Below are 21457 nucleotides of genomic sequence, written 5' to 3' on the forward strand. Positions count from 1 at the left end.
ATAATAATAATAATAATCATAATAGCCTAATAGTCAACTCCAAATTTTATTAAACCGAAACAGAAATTCTTTTTGCCCAATTGATCGTAATTGATTGTTCATTATAAACATACATACAAAAGGAAGTGAGGAATCATGAAAGCCAGAATTGGCTTGATGAGAATGATCCCCAATTAAATACTTAGCATAAATAAGATACAAACTTATTTTATATAAAAACAACATCGTACAAACATTTAAAACAACAGAAGACATAGGAAAGATAAAGATACGATGAGGCAAAGACAGTTACAGGAAGATAAGAGGAAGGAACTTTCAAGATGTGACTGTGTGAGAGAATCGTAACAAAGTTCATGCTGAGGACTAAATATCTTTCATGGATGAAATAAAGAACAGACGATACTTTGTTATTACAGGGCCTTTTGACAAGAAAGCGTTTCGTGCATCACATACAAAAGAGATAGTTTACAATTCTGTAATGGATGCTCTTATTTGTCATGAAAAGCTTTCCAAACATTTTGTCATTTAATATAAGAACATCAATTATTACTGTCATGACTGCGGTAATCTAATATAAGAAGTTTATCTCAAACTTTATTACGATTATTCAATTTGTATACCAAACTTCGTTGGATTGCCAATTCGTTTATTTTATTTATTTATTGATTGATTTATATATTTTTTATTTTTTTGAGGTGGTTGGGGTGTCATTCATTCCCTGTTTGCGACATTTGTTAAGTGTAGATGTCCAAATCAATTGTGTGCCAACAATATTCAGGGCATATTAGTATGTCATACGCTTAGGATAATATAGTTTTAAATGCAACCTTCCAAACTAACAATATTCTGTCACACTTTTTCTTCAGGACCGTGACGTCACAATGCCATGAGACCATGTGGGATCATAACCAATCCATAGAGTCTTCAACGCACACCTCTCTCACTATGGCATCTACGGACAAAAACACTTCTATCGCTCCCATGATCACAGCATTCACATCCGGAAACCAACTCTCCGTAGAGAACTGGCTCGTTCCAGCTATCTTCTTCTTAATCACGCTGATCGGAGTCGTCGGCAACTTCCTCGTCATCTACGTGATCATACGCCATGGTCAGATGAAGACAGTGACGAATTATTACATCGTAAATTTAGCGATCACTGATGTATCTTTTCTGCTCTGCTGTGCACCCTTCACTGCAATTGTCTATGCCATACCGACGTGGATCTTCGGAAGGTTCATGTGCAAGTTTGTCTTTTTTATGATGCAGGTAAGAAGGGGGCAGGGGAGGGAGGGGGAGGGGGAGAGGGAGGGAGGGAGGGGGGGGGGGTGTCTTCCATGGAAGGTGGAATTGAAGACGTTTGTAAATGAGTGCATACGTGGATCTAGAGGGGGTGGGGGTGAAACCACTAACAAGAGAGATAGAGAGAAGAAAAAACACAACGAAACAAAACAAAAAACAAACAATCGGAAGAGTGCGGGGGGAGAGGGGTCATCAATTCCATGCAAAATTAACAAAATTCATTTTCTTGCTTGGGGACAATACCAATTCTTCTAAAAAATCCTGAGTACCCCCAACTCTGGTAGGATAGAGAATGAAATGGGACGATCCTGGGTGGTAATTTAATGGCCTCGCCAACAAATTCAACTTTTTCGTATCAATCTATTAACATTTATGAGTGATCTTCGTCTATGGAATTCGTATGGAATGCTTCTGTCAACTACAAACTTCATTTACGGAGATAAATATACCACTTGTTGTTTGTTTTTTGGGGTTATCTTAATGTTTCGACCTTTTACGACATTCTACCATTTAATAACCTTCAGATACACGGACCATTAGCATTAACCATTAACATGATTGGAAATATCCATATTTAACTATCTTGTGAGCTGATACAAAATAGGTAGGTCTATGATATATTTTTCCTAGCCTTAATACAATAAGATTGTCTCATGAAGACAAACCATCAATATCCTTTGGTCAGACCAAGGGCTTCAATTACCAGATTATCCAGACTCTTTATGAATACTGGCAAGCACTTTCAACATTAATTATGTGCCATCGGCCATCCTGTTCTGCAAATAGTTTGTCTGGTGCGTTTAGAGATCGACTATGGATTCCTCGTGGATCCGCTACTGGCTAGTCCATGACAGCAGCGGTCGACCTATGGTTCGATGATAAAGGGAGCACATCGACTCATCAGACACTTCGAGGCGCTTTTGTATTTATTTATAGTCCTAAATAAAAACTGAGGGGATACGCATCCCTGCAACCCCCTCCCCCTCCCCTAGCTCCTCCGGCCCTCTACCGTCTTTGGAGAGAAGAAATAGCCATGCAAACATCTGCTGGCTAACCCTCACGACCTACCCCATCTTTAAGTCAACAGAATATGAGTTTTCATTCCTAAAGTTCAGAGCGATAGCATGATATCAAATGGTTTTTTTTTTTAAACCCCTGTCGTTTTTATATTCTGTCTTGTCTGTGGAAGTCATTACTAGACAGACTGAGTCGGATCGAAATAGATAAAGACGCAAACACTTCAACATCAAGGACGTCTATTTCGATGTCAAAGTTAGATGCCGCAGGAGAAGGGAATTGAAACATAAAGACTTTCCTTTATCAATTTACTGCGTTTTCTCCGACCTATCAATTTATTGCGTTCTCTCCGACGTATCACGTATATTAAACAGACACGTTGTTGACCATCGTTACGTCTTGTCTCTTTGATTATGATCACGATTTCATCTGAACGGAAATGAGAGGCAGTACCCAAAATTCGAATACTTGCATTGTACCCTTGGATAAGATTTGCGAGATAAGATACAAATTGGCTATTCCTGGTTACTAAAAATGTTGTGCCAATGCACTACATTCGCACAATAGTCAGTTTCGGCGTAGCCATTGCCAACATTATTATGTGTTATTATACAACATGGTAATTTGGACAACTTTATTGTCAAGGAAGCAAGCAAGACCCCCTAAATGAATAGCAAAATAAATGAACGAACAAACAAACAAACCTACGCAAGTAAGAAAGTCCTTAATAATCCACAGATAAGTACTTTTAATGCAACATTCAATGAGAAACGTCGGTGAAAGGATGCGTTTATTAACGCTGTTGAATTCATTTTCGGTTAGGGTAGTTACTCAACTGAATAAACTAATATCACACCGCCACTATTCAATATTACGTTTAAAAAATGGAGGTCTTGATACAAAAGTTCTTCAATTATCCAAGGTGTAGACGTGGTAGAAGGGATATTGGTAACTTCAGGACACTTCAGTTAATCGATTTTTATCCCCAAAATTGAAAGTCCGTGTAAATACACGCAACACAGCACGCCCCTAAGATTGCTAAACTTTGAAAGTTCATTGCTTCAATATCTCACCCCCGGTCCAGCCATGTTTGCAATAAGAGCTTGGTCGAATAAGCCACTTTAAGTATTCTCTTTCATGTAATAAATCTCGAGTCTGGACGTGACTTTATACCCTCCAGATATCCTCGGAAATTAAAGTATGGCATTTGTATTTGATTTTTCTAAAAGGGTGAAAGTTAACCCAAGATATCGGCTGGACTGAATTTCGGGGTATAGTGTTTAATGTTCAGTAAAACGAAATAACGTAAGACAGCTGGGATATAAATCTAGTTTGAATACTTCAAAGTTCAAATTCAAAGATGAACCAAAGCGACCAGTTATATACTGTTGCCGTGTTGCGGTCACAGTGCTTAAATTAATGTATCATAATATATCGCGCTTAATGATAAATGAATCTTAGTTTTACAGAAGTATTTCACCCCTTACCCTCCCACACATGTTATACATATAGTAAGAAAAATCAAAGTTTGTTCACATACATATTAACAGGTCGCGATCGGGGGAGTGGGCGGGGGGGGGGGGGGGCGGATGGGGTCGATTTTGTACATACTTCGAGCCGAGTGCCCACCCCTCCCTGGACATACGTGTTCCGCTTGTCAGAGATCTTAGATGTTGTTATGGCTTATGCCTGGATTACATTTGCCCCGGGCGCCGTACGATAAATTAGTCTACGATTTTTTGTAGACATCGTAGGAGGCTACGGGCTACGATGTTCGTGTTTACATTATCTACGAGCATCGTGCCATTTATTGTATTGGCCCTTGGGGGCAGGCCGGGGCAAATCCGTACAGAGGCTGCTCGGAGATTGTACGGAAATCGTGCAATTTGCATGCAGTAGCCGTGCAGTCTCCGCAACCTCCGCACGGAAATCATACGGAGCTCGTGCAGCTTCCGTGCAAAGGTTGGGCGGAGAAGGCGCGGTGACCGTACATCAACCTTGTGATAGCTGTGCAATTGCCGTGCGAATGACCCATGAGTCTACAATCTCCGTACGATTTTCCTTGCCCCCATGTTCACCGAAAAATCGTACGTTTGCTGCACAATCAGTGCGAGGCCTCCGGGCGATGCCCGTGCGGGGATTGTGCAATGCCACCTACGACATGTATACGGGCTACGGGCTTACGATTTGTTCAAATTTGTTTAACTTCTCGCGAAACAAAATCGTAAAGGCTGCGGAGCCCGTGAATCCGTACTTAAATCTCACAACCGCCTCCTGCCACAGAGGCCGCACGGAAAAGGGAATACGACAGGATACGGGCTCCGCAGACTAATCGCAGGCCAAATGTAATCCAGGCATTAATTGGAAATGTGAGAGAAAAAACTGTCATGTCTTTCAAGACGTTTTTATTTTTCCAAGATATATTTTTTCCAAGCTTATTTTGACAAGTTTGGTGTGGGTGTTTCAAATTATTACAGAAAAAGCACGTGTATCATAATCGTTTCCTATTGTATTGCCGATTTAGTAAGAAAACTATCTGGAGACCCTAATACTTTTGTATTTTGTTTACAGTTGAAGCTTATGTATAGTTCCAATTTCTACCTGGTAATTTGATTCCGTATAGCAGCTTTCTAGGAGTCCTCCGCATTTCCCCTCTTCGATTCAAATGCAACATTTAAAAAAAAAGGGTAGAAACGTAATCACATTGATATGTTATTGATTGGAACAACTTCCTTTGGCTAGACTGGGATTCAAAGGTATTTAAGAAATCTAACTTCTTCATGATTTTTATCCTGAACAAAAAAAGGAAACAACTTTTAGAGTGCTTGACCATGCTGACAATTGAAGTTCCCTCGGAGGAGTCTCACAACCAAAAATGCTATCAAATAACAGGTATCGGAAGCTGGATTTCATTATACCTCTAGGCATTATCGATACTCGTATCTCTTTCCGGTATCCTTCATTTTAAAATCGTGATTGTTTCACACAAAAATGATATCCTCATTTATTCGTCACGCCATCACCGAAAGTAATTTTGTTTAAATCGTTTAGCTGTGGTATGATTTGTTGCCATTGTGGTGGTATTAACAACCACGATAGACATGAAATATAAACTAAAAGAATAAAACCCTGAATAAATGGGTAAAGTGCCTATATTTCCGAACGCTACAATGATTGCTTTATCGAAACCTTGAATCTTCGCAAATTAAAACCTCACCACTTCGAACAAGCAAAATGAATAATTGGCATTTGATAATGAATATTTACAGGAAAGTAAGTAGAACAAAATCTTAAATTTCTGATAAGAGAAATGTTACCTTTTATATATAGATATATAAGAAAACACATTCCTTAATATAAGGGCTTCCAAGATTTCTTAAATGCTCACTTGAAGCATGATAATTTGTTATGATCACCATGATCATCTAGCATTTGTAACGCTTACATTTATGTTTAATGTCGCTTTAAAATTAGTAGTCTTATCCTGATTATATTAGTCTACATATTGTTCTTATAACCGACAGGCATTATGTGGCATGAACACCAGACGAGACGAATGCATATAATGGTGCTCATATTCAGAAGAGTTTATCAAACAGCACATGCCGCTCGCGGCGCAATTGACTTGATTTAAAAGAGGGCTCAGTTTTTGTTTGCACCGTTCACCCGATGTCAAATAGCTGAGAGATATTGGACGGGATTGATGACATTTGATGTCAGACAATGGTATCCCAGGAGACACCGCCCGTCTTGCTATGGCGGAAGTTCAACATCCCCATAACTTAATTTAGTTTTCATTTCAAAATTTGTTTTTCCTTTAAGCCCCACTGTCCTACTTGTAGCTACTTGCTCCCTCTATATATAAAACTTCCCAAATCGGTGCATGTTAATTGGTCCCCCGTGATCCTCTTTTTCTTATGTTAGTTGAGAGCTGAGTTAATGAGATAGCCACCTGTCAGTGACCTCGCTGTGTGGTCTAATCCCTTCTGGGCCAGTAGTAATGACGGTCTTTAAGCGGGAATGCATTGATAGGTCCTGAAAATCATGTGCCTTTTACCTAATGTGGATGGAGGGGAAAGGGCCTCCAGACCCCCTATCTTGAGGGACAGAGAGAGAGAGAGAGAAAGAGAGAGGGGAAACCTACATGTAAGATCGAGCATTATGTGCATAATTGCCATATATAAATGAGGATGCACATTTTGATTTAGGATCTTGGAGTGATTAATATAATGTATATGTTAAAGCAATAAGTCAATAAATGGTGGATGCAAGTTATATGAATGAATAATAATTGATATTTACAAATAATGTTTAACTTATGACGTACATGTATTAAACATAACAAACGAATCAAACCTTATGGTACGATATTACACATCTCTGCTATTCTAATTCATTGAATAATTTTTTTTTAAATCATGATTTACGAATATGCCCTCAATTATCATAAGGCCTATTTACAATCAGACTATGAATTATATCTTTCTTCAAACCCGATATTCCATCATTGGAAGTGCATAACGTCTGTTCTTCTCTTCAATCTTAATCTTCGCCTTATGTCCTCATTATTTCCACACACATTATAAGCGCATTTACCCCAAACCCATTATTCCTTTCCTGGAAGTGAATAATGTCTGCTCTTCTCTTCAATATTAATCTTAGCCTTATTTTGCTCATCGTTTCCTTTCAGCGTTACATGCTACAAGATAAATTGATAGAGTCACATGGACATTGAAATGCCAAAATGAATTATTCGTGATCTAGTCTGGTCGATCACGTACTCATCTTATTCGTGCTTTTAATATGGCATTATGGAACAGAAACACGGCGTTCATGTCATTGTGGATGACAAGATAATGTAATCCAATCCTGATTCTGACTCTGTTATGAGGATGAAAGTTTTTCCTCTTTTAATGTGGAGTGAATGTCTTCTGAAAATATGATGAACTGTATTTAAAGCAGGACTGCATTCATTGCATTGTAGCAACTTGAGCCCTCTATATAGCAAACAATGCCTAAGCGGTACTCGTTTCCCCCTCCATGATTCCCCTTTTCTTATGTTAAGTGAGAGCTGATTTGATGAGATAACCACCGGGGATAACCACCTGTCAGTTACCATGCAGGTCTAATCCCTCTTGGCCAAACTATTACAGACGGGCTTTAAATAGATTATTATATATAGTGGGATTTGTATCGATTAGATTCAGTAAGATAATTCTTGTCATTTCTTTTTAATTTGTTTATATTATTCGTCTTATTTATTTATTTCTTCTTCTTCTTAGAAATCTCCTTCGAAATCGTCTTCAAACTTTTCATCTCCTTCTACCTTTTCTTCGACTCATTTTTTCTTTTTCTTCTTTACAACCTTCTTTACATTCACCTTCTTCTTCTCCTCTTCTTTCTCTTTCTTCCTATTTACATCTTCTTAACCTTCATGCTCATCTTCAATTTCTTTTCTTCGTTTTTTTTTAAGCACGCTCATTACCTCCTTTTCATCTTCTTCGTCGTCACAAGATGAGATGGAATTTGAACTAAATTGATGGCTGGCCTTGCAATCTATCTCAGAAAAGGTTTTTGCCATCTAACCTCAAAATCTAGGGCTCTTTTCAGAAAAGGCGACACACCTGGAAAGAGCGATGCCGTCCGAGATTGACAACAATCATTGTCATGGCTATTGGCGGATGTTGAAGGGGGAAAGGGGAGGCACAACCGTCCCATGCCCCCCCCCCTCTTCCTCACCTCTTAGAAACCCAAGTGGTATACCTAATAAGTACACGAGAATATGTACCCTTTTCAGGTAATGACTTATTTTGTTTCTTTGCTTGTTTGTGTGTCACTGTTTTACACCCACCTCGATTGCGATTTGATAATGTAAAATCCAATGTTTTCGACGATGCTCGCAGCGCCTTTCACATACGTCATCATCCCGAACACTTGAACACCCCATCGACTGCGAGAATGAAAAACCACCAAAGGTGTCATGTCACTTGGCTTCATTTAATCGATATGTCATGAAAACCCTTTTATTTGGAAATCAAACTACTTCAGGTGTTTTGGGAGCAGGGGATCATTTCCATAGTGCATTTGAAATGCAGAGAACAAAAATGGATCTTTGGGGGCAGCATGAAATATGCATAAATCATTATACAGTCAGTAGGTAGAGAGAAATTTTGGCAAAGAAATGCTCTCTTTTCCAGATTTTCGAATGATTTATGATGTGGATATGATCATGTTTTTTTTTAATTTGAATACCCCTGATGTCGAAGACGAATAATGAAGGGAGAATAATGATAACTTTTCCTGTAGACCTAACACATCTACAAATGATTTTGCATTTAAAGATTTGATATGCAGTCATTGGCAAAAGAGGAGGAGGATTTCTCTATTGCCGTTACTGCAGACGCCCTTCACGAAACAGTAGTTAATAATGGATATATCGTCATATTGATTCAAATAATATGCCTAACATTAAAAAAAATTGAAAAAATCCAGGTCGCCCTTTCAGAAAAATAAGCAAATATATATAACAATTGTTATTTAAAAAAATGAAATGATAAAATTTCATAAATACTAAATTTCATCAAACATCATACAATTATTTGCGAAAGAAGGACTTTTTGTAACTGATACATTCTTTAACAACAAAACATTGCTGAATAGATGAAGGGATTTTACAATAGTCAGAATGATAAGCCTCACTCCTCAATGTTTACTCAATTTCTTATTTCTGTAAGTAAGTCTGGGGTATTACGTTTATCCGCTCAAGTAAATCCCGATGGCCACTTGTTATAATGCTCCCTTAATATATTCATCCATAGAAAAGTTCTTGACAACCGCAAAACAACATGATCAAGGCAAGGGGCTTAGTGTACCTATGTACGGTTTGAATGATATATCTCTTATCCCTCAAGCCACGCTTAGCGAAGGATAGACGAAACGTTGAACATCTTTTATTTTCTAGAATTGCCCTGAACTTTATTTCTTGTTGGCAATGTTTAAAAAGAAAAAGTCCTTAAAAAGATTATATCACAAATGGTGTAATCGTAAACATTTAAATTTGCCCATTATGAAAACCTGAACAGGACATCTGGCACTTGTCATTTATCATAAATGATGTAGTCGTGTACAGCATTTCGTTTAACCCTACTAAGGCCGGGGGGGGGGGCATTGTGCCCCCCTCCCCGCCTCCACAATTTTTCCGATTGCTCGTGAACGCATATGGATGGCGCCCCGCCGCTTGCTGACTTCTTTCTTTCGAGTCTTTTTTTGTTGTCGAAAATCGGACCGACGGTTACAAGGTCACGTGACCTTTTGTCTTTGCATGTCAGCCCGAAAATCGCTCATTTTCGTGATTTGTGTACAAAACATATGGAAAAGTCATTTTTCCTAAAAACAGATCAAACATGGGTTATTGGGTCTTTTTTAAAGTTTCGGTGGTTGTTTCGGGAGTCATAATAGTTGAATTGTAGTAAGAAATGAAATAAAACAACAAAAACAATGAAATAGATAAGTTAAAAAAACAATAAAATACATAAGAAATTATCAAAACAAAGAATAACATAAGGAATAAGCTTAATCTTCCAAATTTTTTTGTCGTATTATTATTCAGAATGGACTAATGAATATATGTAGTGAAAAAGAAGGCTTAAATATGAATAATATATGATTTATGGGTAAAAATGTGATTTTTATGACATTATTTGCATAAATTACCATAAATATGCAAATGAGTAAATTTTTCTAAAAATTGAAATTATCATATTATTCTATACACTTCACTTGACATGCGTGCAAATTTTCGCGGCGATCGGCCGCTTCGCGGCCGAGATCTTAAGGGGGGCCATAATGGCCATAATGGCCCCCCGGCCGTACTAAGACCTCAAATAGCCCGGCCCATCCCTAGCTAGACATTGTAAGGAAGGACAAATACATGGCGCTTGTTAATTCCAATTTTATTTATTTTCTGTTACTCGGTATTGCACTTTAAATATTTGATTATTTTATATTGCAAATATTCACCTTGATATATTTCAATGTTTTTACATTCTCTTTTTAAGCTATTGACTTGACATTATTGTGTATGTATCTTGAATGATTTTATTTGAACATATTGTGTTGCATCCCTGTACGTATGTTGTTAGGGGCCCCATGGGAGACCAACTGATGTTGAATGGGCTACCCCGTACGAATAAATAAATAAATAAAAAATAAAAAATAAAATAGAAAATAAATGGGATCGTTGCTGCAGTTTGGAGTAATTTTGAACTCCAGGGCCCTGATTCACAAAGCCTGTTTTCATCGACAAATGACATAAATCAGTGCCAAATCTGCTGATAACCAATCAGAAGCAAGGATTTCAGTAGCTTATAACAGAAACTGCAATTTGTCACTTATGATAAGTTTTGTGAAACGGGGCCCTGAACTCATCAAGGTTACTAATATCTTCCTGAAGCTTTTTAACAGACCTTAAATCACTATCACCCTCCGATGATTGCTGTGCAAGGAGCCAAACTTCAAAAGACCGACCAATTTGTAACATTTATGTCCTATCCTTGCTCCTTCTTCTTCTTCTTCTTTTTCTTCTTCCTTTCCTTCTCCTTGTAATCGTAAACATTCGCACTGATCATAATCAGTGCTAAGTAGCAGCTGTCTCAGTTTATTTGTCGTTGGTATGAGGGATTGCTGTATTTTTGTTCTTAAAGAAAGGAATGCAGTGGACTTGGGGGACATTTTTCGATTCATCATGATTAAATCCGAGATGAGAATAGCTGGGAGCGAGCAAAATTATACGACAAGGGTTGTCGGGATGATCTTAAAAGGAGAAGTTTACACATTAACATGATTTAATGTGTCTGACAATGATATAAAACTCTTGCGCCCCAGGCTGAGGTGAAATGTGCAAGCTAAATGGTCCATATCTGTCAGTCAGACACAGCCGAAGAAAACTGAGTGAAAACAGCGAATGTGGCACAGTAAATATGGAGCCCTCAACGTTCGATGCTGGTGTGAGGAAATAAGATTTGTAGGGGGAAACTTGGAAATTTATATCATCAATATAGAAAATAAAAAAAAGAATTAGTGCAAAGTGAGGCATTGACGTCACAGACTCTTGTGTGAGTTGCCAATTTGTCTTGTGATTTTCAACGTTTTCATGCTATTAAAGACTCAAAACTTTCTTATTAGTTATCTGATTTTGCTCAAACTTTTTTTGATTGATTTGTCAGATTTTTCTACTTCTACTGAAAGTAAGTTTTTTTTTTGGAGTAGACTTGCCCTTTAAGTCTAACTGTGTGTTTTTTGTTATGTTTCACTATTTTGTTTTCCCAGTGGTGTAACCTCATATTGACTTTGTGTGTACGCATGTAAGTTAGAAATTTCAGATAAAATGTGACAATTTTGGGAGATGTTCACAGATTAAAAAGGAAAAAACGGGAATATTATTTTCAAAAGAGCAAGGAAATTCACAAAAGGGGTCATAAATTCAAAGAGGAACTTGCGACTCGAATAACATATGGTAAATGCAGCGGAAATAGGCTTCTTTCTTTTTGCGAATACGTATACTTTATAATCCAAATAAAGGTTCATAATTTAGAGCCAGTTTTGTAACTATATTTAAGCAGGAGGGGTCATATTTTGTTGAATATGATCTTCCATGCCTTCCAATATGGCGTAATTTTCAACCCCTCTAACAGCTATGTAACCCTTTGGAACATTACACCATCGGTCTCATAATGTTCCTTTATGGTAAAGTTTCAACATTTCTATGGTTCTATAATCATAGTTTCACGTCTTTTAGTTTGTAAGCCTGAAATAATCATGTCTTTTATCACTAAATAGGTAACACATAAAAGGATAATTAATAAGTGAAGTAAATCAAAAAACATACTTCACTTTGAGGATGAACACAAATCCATTAGCAAGTATGTATTTATGTTGGTATCACGATGTTAGGATGGTAAACTATTGGCACCGACTTATACTAATCTCCGCTTCGAATCGGCGAGCTATTTATCATGTCATGTTGTCTTAGTCTTTATCATTATTGTTATTACTATTATCATTATTGTTGTGTATCATTATGTATCACTATAGTTATATTTTCTCTAATTCAACTTTCCTAGGTCACGGCCCAAGCAACATGCCTGACATTGACAGCAATGAGTGTTGATCGATACAAAGCGATAGTACGTCCTCTGCAATCGTTGAAGACCAGAACGACTCGAGCGGCTGTCATCATTAACGTCTGTATATGGGCAGGTAAGAACTGGGGCGGATCAAGATTGTTTTAAAGGGAGGGAGGAAGGGAGGGGGAGGGGGATCCAATTCCGGAATTATGTTTAAGGGGGCACATCGGGGGGGGGGGGGGAGGTGTAATTGCCATGTATTATTATTGGGCTGGTGGTGCCCCCTTAAAGGGATTGGGTATCTTTGTCTAAGATTCTGTAACAAAATTCTGATCGCCTGTCTGATTATCAAGATATTTATGATTTGAAATCGAAATGTCAAAATTCTTTTTTTCTAACGGTTTTTATAACACTACAGCCAGTGCCTATCCGACAGGGAATCTTAATAACGAAATGACGTTACCAAGCTCTGCATCTAATGAAATGGCTCCTATATACCTGTACATGACACGCGAGGATACTTCTATTTCCGTGACTGAAATGACGTCACAGGTTTAATATTCAGCATAGCAAGAGGGACACATGATACATCGGCCTTTTAGTAAACAATCTCTTCACCACTTCTCACCCCTCTCTCTCTCTCTCTCTCTGTTCTATCTCTTTCTCTCTTCTATCTCTTCTCTCTGTCTTCTATCTATTTCTCTACCTCCCCCCCCCCCACACACACACACTCTCTCTCTCTCTCTCTCTCTTTTTCCCTCCCTTCCCTCTCTCTCGCACACTACCTCACCACAAAGTCTGCAGTTCAACCGAAGTTCGATGCACGCAGCGCGCGTAATACCGTTAGTGGAATTCTTACGTAAGTTTATCCCTTACAATCAATATAGCAAGGTATCAATATACTCTGGGGTTTAGTATCTACAATCCCGATCGGATTCAGGAGACTACTACCAACATCTTTTATATCCCTCTCCAACGAAAAGGATCGAGAACGTATAATTTAAAGGTAGAGATCAGTTCTGGCCAGGCGATTGCATTGTGAAAGAAACGTTGCGGAATCGATCCGAAAAGGTTGATCATCTAGCATATAAGTATTGGTGTGTACTGCAAGGTTCTGGAATTATCAAAATAATAAGAAATGTGGCCCAGTCTTGGTAATGTTACAAACACTGTACATAGAAAGCATATTGCTCCGGTTGTCTCATTTTCGCTCGCTGGATGTACATAGCAGACGGCAATCGACGGATTGGACGACACTTGGTAGTGAACTTGTATGCTAAATATAAAATACAAGAACATTTTCCATATCTTTAAGATATGATTGATATCTGATAATTAAACAGTTATTAAATAAACCTAGCAAACTACATAATAAAATGAAACACTTGGCTTAAAGTAGGGGAGTTTAATGTGGTGCACAATTGCACCCCTCTGTTAATAAACGAATAGTCCATGGCGATCATGAATATTCATGTTTTTGCTAATACCTCGGCAAAATGCTTGCCTATACTAAATGGAAAAAATACGGTGGGGGGTTAGCTGAAATGGACATAATGAACCGATCACAACTGATCTATGATAATTCATGCTTGTTATCCTTCGTGTGCTTGACCTATAATCTTACAATCGCTTGGCAAATTGCGTCCAAAGTTCGACTCGTTTCACATGTGTTATATAGGCAATGGCGAACTAGCGACCTATTTTGACCAAATTACGGTGGGTGACATTCAAAAGTCAATGGGACATGAGGGTTCCAATGAAAGAGCTAGTGTCAACGTACGTCGGGCTGGATGTGCTTTTCGTTTAAACAAAAAATGAACTTTTAATGATTTTTGGGGTAAAAAACAGTAGGCTAACATTATAGGCTGCTGGACTCTGACGATAGGGGGCGTTGTCCAATGAAACTATTCGGAGCCATATGATGTATATGGGACTACGTGACACGTGCGCGATATCTATCCGGTCCAGGGGGGGGGGGGCGTTTCCAAAACTGATCTTTACCTTTAAGAAGGGATTATAGAATAACAATTCGAAGAAAATGAAGGGGGAAAACAAATTAAGAGAGTGGGCACCGGATAGATCGTTCATTTTTCAGTTACCACATAACGAACCACATTTCATAATATTCTGACAAGTAAACCACGGAGATAATTTGAAAATGTACTTAAACACAAAAAGGATTCACCGCATTAATTAAAATAGAAAAAAAACACGAAAATTGATCTCAAAGGTAAAACCAGAAATACAATCTACGTGGTTGTACATTTAGGAACTTAGGACTGAAAGCAAAATATAGAAGAGAAACAAAAAACACTTCTAACAAATGCTTTACTAGTATATAAATAACAAATTATGGGCATACATAATGCAAGAATAGACAATCGCGATAAAACATTTTAAAAATTGCTGTATGTTTTTGTTAGTTTTGGACATGTTCATGTATTATGAACGGTTCGTTCGTTCGTGTCTCCTTAGCTCAACGCTCTTTACTGATCGGTTAATATCCATCGTCAATTAAAAGTCTCTCTCAAAGAGATATAAACTGAAGAACTTCACAATATTTGCTGACAAGATTGTTCGAAATGACAAAACAATACATAGGATTTAAATTTACATCACTGCTCCATTAAAATCATTTTAATAATTGTCAGGTCATAATTATTCAAATACGGCATGAAATAATAGAGAATCCACAAAGAAGTCGCAAAGCGCGGACAATGAAGGAAAGTCAGAAAGTTCTGATTTTCATGAAAAAATCCCTCTGCACTGTCAACTTTATGGAACTTCCTGAATAACTTTTATGATTTTGTGATAACAATTAGAATTGATACACGTACAGGTAAGGTTCAAGCAGGATAATTAGGATACGTGTATTTTCTCCTTACGGACACCGTAGGCCGATTTACATCATTGTTGTTTATAGTCATCTACGTTCCGTCACAAGAGATGAGCTCGAAAGGGTAATTCGTGTTAATCAACTTGGAAACTTAAACATAAAACGCTAAAAAACGAAATTTCCCTCACAGCAAGTAACGATATGGGTCAGAAAACTAAAGTCAACTTCGTACTTATTGCGTAAACATTACCTGTTTTTTTTTTTAATATTTTTTTACTGATGACTAAATCAAGAAGACGATCTATGTTCTTTTATTGTCTACTTATTTTGCAGACAGCAGGAAGAAAGGTTGTTCGTAATTTAGTCTTCGAAGTCCAGAGGCTATGTGCACCTAATCTTCTCTTACCCATAGGCTATGCCAAAGCACGCATCAAGAAAAGTAATTGTGATAGGTGCGTTCACATAAGGAACATTTTGTTGATTTTTAAGTGCAATCGCGTTACTTAACTCATCAGTGATATAAGGAGAGTTCATTTCTAAAACAGGCTACATCCGTATAGCAACAACTACACCGTTTCACAGTTTACAGTTAACATTTTCCCGCCCAACAATTTTTTTTGCTGCTCTGTGTGTGCGTTTCCTATAGTGAATCGGGACTGCAGTCACAAAACAGGCTAAATGTGGGCCTATATTTAGAGGAAGACAAAAAAAAAAAAACATCAATCAACAGAGAAAATAGGGCACCTTCTTTTTTCAAGGGGTAATTCTATCGTGTTTAAAAGAGGATCAAGTTCTACTTCGGATCGATAATGAAAAATAGGGGAATCACCCCCAACTTGTTTATTTGTTATTTTGCAGTATTTTGGGGAACCTATAACTCTTTATACGTGGCAGTGAGTTTGAAACATCAGACTTTAGTATGCCCGGCAGACGCAATGGAATAGCAAATATGTTGACAAACCCCGTTAAGAAGAATCCCTCAACATTTCACTTTCTCTTTCTTCTTATCGATCTCCCTTGGGACTAGAAAGGTTTCGTTGATAACTTCAATTCAGACGGTGCGAGGAGGGTGAGGTGAGAATCTCACCAATATATCGACCGACCAAACAAAATGCAAAGTTTGAGAAAAACCCGTCGACAAATAAGAAATCTTTCAAGTTGTCTAGAAAATCTTTTATTTAATGAGAGCATTATTTGTTTTCCCCACCCCCGAAATCTTGGGATTTATTGATGAAATATATTCTCTTTACATTGTGACCACGCATTTATGTTTTCTGTGATATAGTTCAAGAGAGAAAACATATTTTAGAAATCATAGAATTCCAGTAAATATAATTAACATACCAACAGAAATTGACATGCGAAGGAAATCATAATGTTAATGTGTGCATAGTCAAAGGAAAAAAGAGTAGAAAATAATTAGTGATCACAGCGTGCGTTTTCGTTATCGGATTTTAATTTTTTCCTGATTTTTTACTGCTTCCATTTCTCTTTCCTTTCTTTTAGTAAAAGGGGCTAATTCCCTTTTAACCTACCGTTTATTGGTTATTTTCATTCCATCCTTTACCGCGGTGTGTTCTTACATTATTCATGTTATTGATTGTTCGTCCTCAATGTCTAGAGATTCGACCTGTTTCGACTCGCTTCTCAATCACTCGCAAGTCGATGCGTAACCGATGCATGTATCTCCTTGTTATGTTACGTTCATCGTTCAGTACAAACAATACGCTACAATTACGGAGTGCGGTAACAATCACGTAATTCCTATTTCCAGTCTTTCAGTGCTGGCTATTGGCTTATCATGGGTCCAACATTCGAGGTTGAGGGGGGGGGGGGGGGGGGGGAACAAAAGAATCTAGGGCGGGGTAAGGGGTAGTACCCGTAATACTTTTTGAATGAAATATGAATTAATAAGGCCACCATCTAGGGGGATAGGATCGAGTTCTTTCACTTTCCTTTTAGTTTTGTTCATTCTTTCCATATTTTTGAAAATCTTTATTTTAAGCTTCCCCCCTTTCCTATCGTTTTCCACCTACAAAAGGCGTCAAAAACTGAAAAGAGTGTATTGGTAAACATCTGGTATTATTCAACGATCTAACAAAAGAAATAAATGCTTTTAAAAACAATTTCATAGGAAAACCTAATGCATTATAAGATCCATCTTGATAATGAGATGTTAGGTAATGTGGGTTACTAAAACAATGACTTACGGGAAAGACGTTGATCAGAATATATTTAGGGGCCTACCGCTCAATTTATTTGATTTTCATAAGCCAATTTCAGACGATGCGATTGAATATCTAGGGTACCCTGGTGATATTAATTCTAAATCCTCCCTCGTGGTCATTGATATGCTTCATAGTGGTCAGGTTTTTGAAAACAAGAAGTAGGATATACGGAGTGAAAGTGGCTGCACTTTCGGACTGGCTATCTCCGATATGATTGCTGTTTTAAATCTCATTCCTTTTCACCCTCTGCGCTTCTTTTATTTTCTGTGTATTTATCTCACTGCATTTCCACTCATTCATTCATTTCCGTTGTCTTTGTTTCCCCCACACGGCCATGATTGCTTTTTTATTGCAAATTCTTTACATCACAAAAGGAAACCCCAAATTGAGAAAAGTGAAAAATAGGAGAGAAAAGAGGAAATTTTTTTAAAGAGGAGGAATACAGAAAAAATAAGAAAGCATGTGGAAGCTATGCGGTGACTGTAGTTAGATGTGTTGGGGGGGGGGGCACGGGGAGTGACAGAGAATAGCACATGGTCAAATGGATACGTGGACAACCCTTTCCAGCCAATGGACAGGAGGGTGTGGCCACGCTCCTGGTGCCTCTGGCTACGTCTATGCCTCTCTAAAACGATGCGCATCTTAAGATTTGGTAACCTCGTCACCCGTTGCCAGGTCAAGTGGAATAGAAAAAAGGAGAACCCTAAGGCAAGCGTTTTCATGATGTTTATTTACAAAACACAGTGGTAATGAATGAAAATAATAAAACATAATAAAATTGCCCCAAACCGTTGCATCGTATGCTTGCTAAGCGGCTTGGCCCGATCGAAATTATTGCTACGTCTTCTTAAACAGTGTTGTAGAATCATGAATGTGCTAGAAGGGGCGTCCCACTCAAGATTTGCTCTCGATAATCGTGCTCTTTCAAAGTATTTTCGTGGTGAATTTAAATCAGCGCTTTCTCGCTTTCACCACGGAACGTCACCTGGAGTGCTCTATTGTAAACATAGCCTCATTTTCCTGCTTTAATCTAGGTCAGTGTGTATTCAGATACGTAAGGCGTGGGGCCAAGATGGGCCGCATGGCTAAATTAGATTGCGAGAAGGGTATAGTTATTGCATAGGCGGGGAAGAGGCACTGATAATAGCGATGTTACCCTCGTTGATTTCAAGTGGAAATACAAGTGACCTAGTGCGTTGAGCTCGGGTCGGACACCGAACCAGTGGCGTAGCGTGGATCCAGATATTGAGGGGTTACCAACACGGGGGGGGGGGGGGGCACCATCTTTGATACTCTGTGGATGAACTGCAGACTTTTAAAGGGGAACAGCTGGAGATGACGAGGGAAGGGGTTGTAGAATCTCCTTTTCACGTTGCCTCCCCTCTCCTCCTTTCTCCTTATCTCACTTTCCGCCCTTTTTACCATGTAATTGAGGAAACATGCACCCCATGTGCCCCATGCTTCTTTGTAGGTACACCACTGTTTTGAATACTTCCTAAATGTCAGTTGTTATAAAACAGAAGAATTCACCGAGAACCGAGACTTCTCTATTTGATATCGATCGTTAATTTGTTTGCACTTGATAAAAGCCTGACCAACTTTCGTATAACCCCTTTTATGTAACAAGGCATCCATAATCGAAGTATAAAATAAAAACAACGACAAACTTTAACTCATATACTCTAAGGTGGAATACATTTCGATCTGGCTATCAACGTAATTTGGCCGTTCGAAATGTTTACCACCTTCCATTTTGTAATAGATCACGCAGCTTGCTGAGAAGCCACAGGGCTTTAAACTCTAAACTTTAAACATTATTAAAGTTAATGCCTTTCTTGAACTAAGCAGACGTTATAGTACACTGAACATGCCCGAAACATATTTCCAGTCCTCTCATCCGCCGCCATTTAACAATCTTTCATGTAAGCATAGGACTAGGTAAAGGTGTATCAGAACGACAGTTCTTCAAGCTTTTACCTATTGTCCGGGTTTTTTCTAGTCCGCCTACATCATTGATTTATTGCCGTTGAAAGGGTTTGTGTGCATTTTTTCAACTTGCGCTTTGAAAAAGACAACCTCTCATACAATCCTGCAGGATCGGTTTTTGTTATTGAAATCGTCGGTGTTTTCACATCTTCTATAGATCATATTACGATGTACATTAGTACTGCGGAATTAAAAGGCGTCTTATACAGTAGTTGGGGTTGCTCAACACCCACCCATCCCCTTCCTCCTACCACGATATAAATAAGTTATTCCCCCCTCTCCATTGTTTGTCTTCCAAATTCCTTCGCTCTCTCTGTCTCTCTCTCTCACACTCTTTCTTTCACCACCCTCATCCCCGTATCATTTGCACACGGCCAAAAATCGTTCTAATCTTTCTTCTCTTAATCTAACCCATCATCATCATCAACTTCAGGTGGCGCTGTAAAGCACTGCTGTGGTCTTCACGAGAGCAAGCCATGCAACTCTTTCACCTGCCATTTGTTTTGCACCTTTCATTCCTTGTCCAGACACTTTCTTGATATCATCAGTCTAAGATATTGGTGGACTTCCTCTATCCCGTTTTCCTTCGAATGCTCCTTCCAGTATTAATCTAACCCAAGGCTTTTAAATGTTCATTTTCTGATACAGGTTCTGCGTGTGCAGCCGTACCTACTGCGATCTACTTCGACGTGGCACAGTTCGGTGACGCCTTAGTCTGTATTGACATATGGCCCCGCCCTGAAATCCTGTACCCTGGCTACGCCATCTACGGTATGGTCGCCCTCTACCTCGTGCCTCTCACCATCATCTGTGTCTGCTACAGCATCATGCTCAGGAAACTATGGCAACGCGTCTCGCCTGGGGAGCAAACTAACAACGCTCAGGCGTTGATGGCGCTGCAGCAAAAGCGCAAGATTACTCGGATGATCATGGTGGTCGTATTACTGTTTGCTCTGTGCTGGCTGCCTCTGTACATCTTCACCACGTGGTTTCGGCTGGATCGTAACTTCCCAAAGAACAATGGCACCTATTTCTTCAAAGTGTTCGCCCATATGCTCTCGTACGCGAACTCGTGCGTGAACCCGTTCGTGTATGCATTCTTGGGCGAGAACTTCAGACGATATTTCAAGAAGGCGTTCCCTCTGTGTTTCAAGAAGAAGGATGGAAGCGGAAACTCAACTAGAACCGAGCCGATACCGACGGCTCATCAAAGAGTAGCCGACGGGGAAAGGACTCAAAATAACAGATCAGTGATAGTGAGATAAGAATTTTATAAAAGCTTTTCTGTTTACAATCTTTAATATTATTTCGATTAAGTCGTAAATATTCCCATCGTTATTTTATCACTCATTGTGTCTCGTCCGTGAATATAAGGTATCATATCGAACTGAATGCATGAGCTCACAAGAGTGGGTTATGAATCCATGGTTTAAACTTCGTTAAGCGTAGTAAAAGTATGTGCCCAAGTACAATGAACGGACAATATACACTTCTGAGCGCTTATGTACACTTACATAAGAACCAGTTGAAGGTTAATTCATGGTTGTTTTATAGATGATGGGTTACATTTAAACCCCTTTGTGTGAATTCAATCCAATGTGTAACAGTATTAACATGGATGGTTATTTAATCATTTAGATGTGTATTGCCACGATATGTAGAATCAAAATTTCAAACTTTGCTTAGTTGGACTCGGCACCCAGCTTGAAACATTTGGCACTCTATCAACTGTTCAGAGTGGACAATATTTAAATGCATGAAATTAGTGCATTTGGTTAGTAAACGCGAGTATTATCAAACACGGTAAAGTACTTACTTAAATAGCACCTTGATTGCATATTCATAGAGTCATTCCCCAAAACATTGTATTTTAATATATTTTACGTATGTATTTTTGTACATTTTTTGTTCATGTATGATGCAGATATATACTTTTATAAACTGACATACATCATGTGGAAAGA

General features: G+C 38.5%; 1 protein-coding gene across 1 annotated transcript; it reads left to right on the plus strand.

Annotated features, from left to right (window-relative positions):
• Window positions 1–681: 681 nt before the first annotated feature.
• On the plus strand, window positions 682–21238 carry LOC115925901 (G-protein coupled receptor 54-like). The gene is made up of 3 exons (XM_030989944.1): window positions 682–1269; window positions 12441–12576; window positions 20142–21238. The coding sequence occupies exons 1-3, from the start codon at window positions 895–897 to the stop codon at window positions 20756–20758; spliced, it is 1128 nt and encodes a 375-aa protein (XP_030845804.1). The 5' UTR covers window positions 682–894; the 3' UTR covers window positions 20759–21238.
• Window positions 21239–21457: the final 219 nt, after the last annotated feature.

This window comes from Strongylocentrotus purpuratus, unplaced genomic scaffold (genome assembly GCF_000002235.5).
Source record: "Strongylocentrotus purpuratus isolate Spur 01 unplaced genomic scaffold, Spur_5.0 spur5_scaffold_19, whole genome shotgun sequence".
Lineage (NCBI taxonomy): Eukaryota > Metazoa > Echinodermata > Echinoidea > Camarodonta > Strongylocentrotidae > Strongylocentrotus > Strongylocentrotus purpuratus.

Excerpts from the sequence above, each read along its gene's own strand:
- LOC115925901 (XM_030989944.1), top strand. The coding sequence starts at position 895 with ATGTGGGATCATAACCAATCCATAGAGTCTTCAACGCACACCTCTCTC. Across the intron at positions 1,270-12,440 it reads TTGTCTTTTTTATGATGCAG|GTCACGGCCCAAGCAACATG; the intron begins GTAAGAAGGGGG and ends CAACTTTCCTAG. Across the intron at positions 12,577-20,141 it reads TAACGTCTGTATATGGGCAG|GTTCTGCGTGTGCAGCCGTA; the intron begins GTAAGAACTGGG and ends TTTCTGATACAG.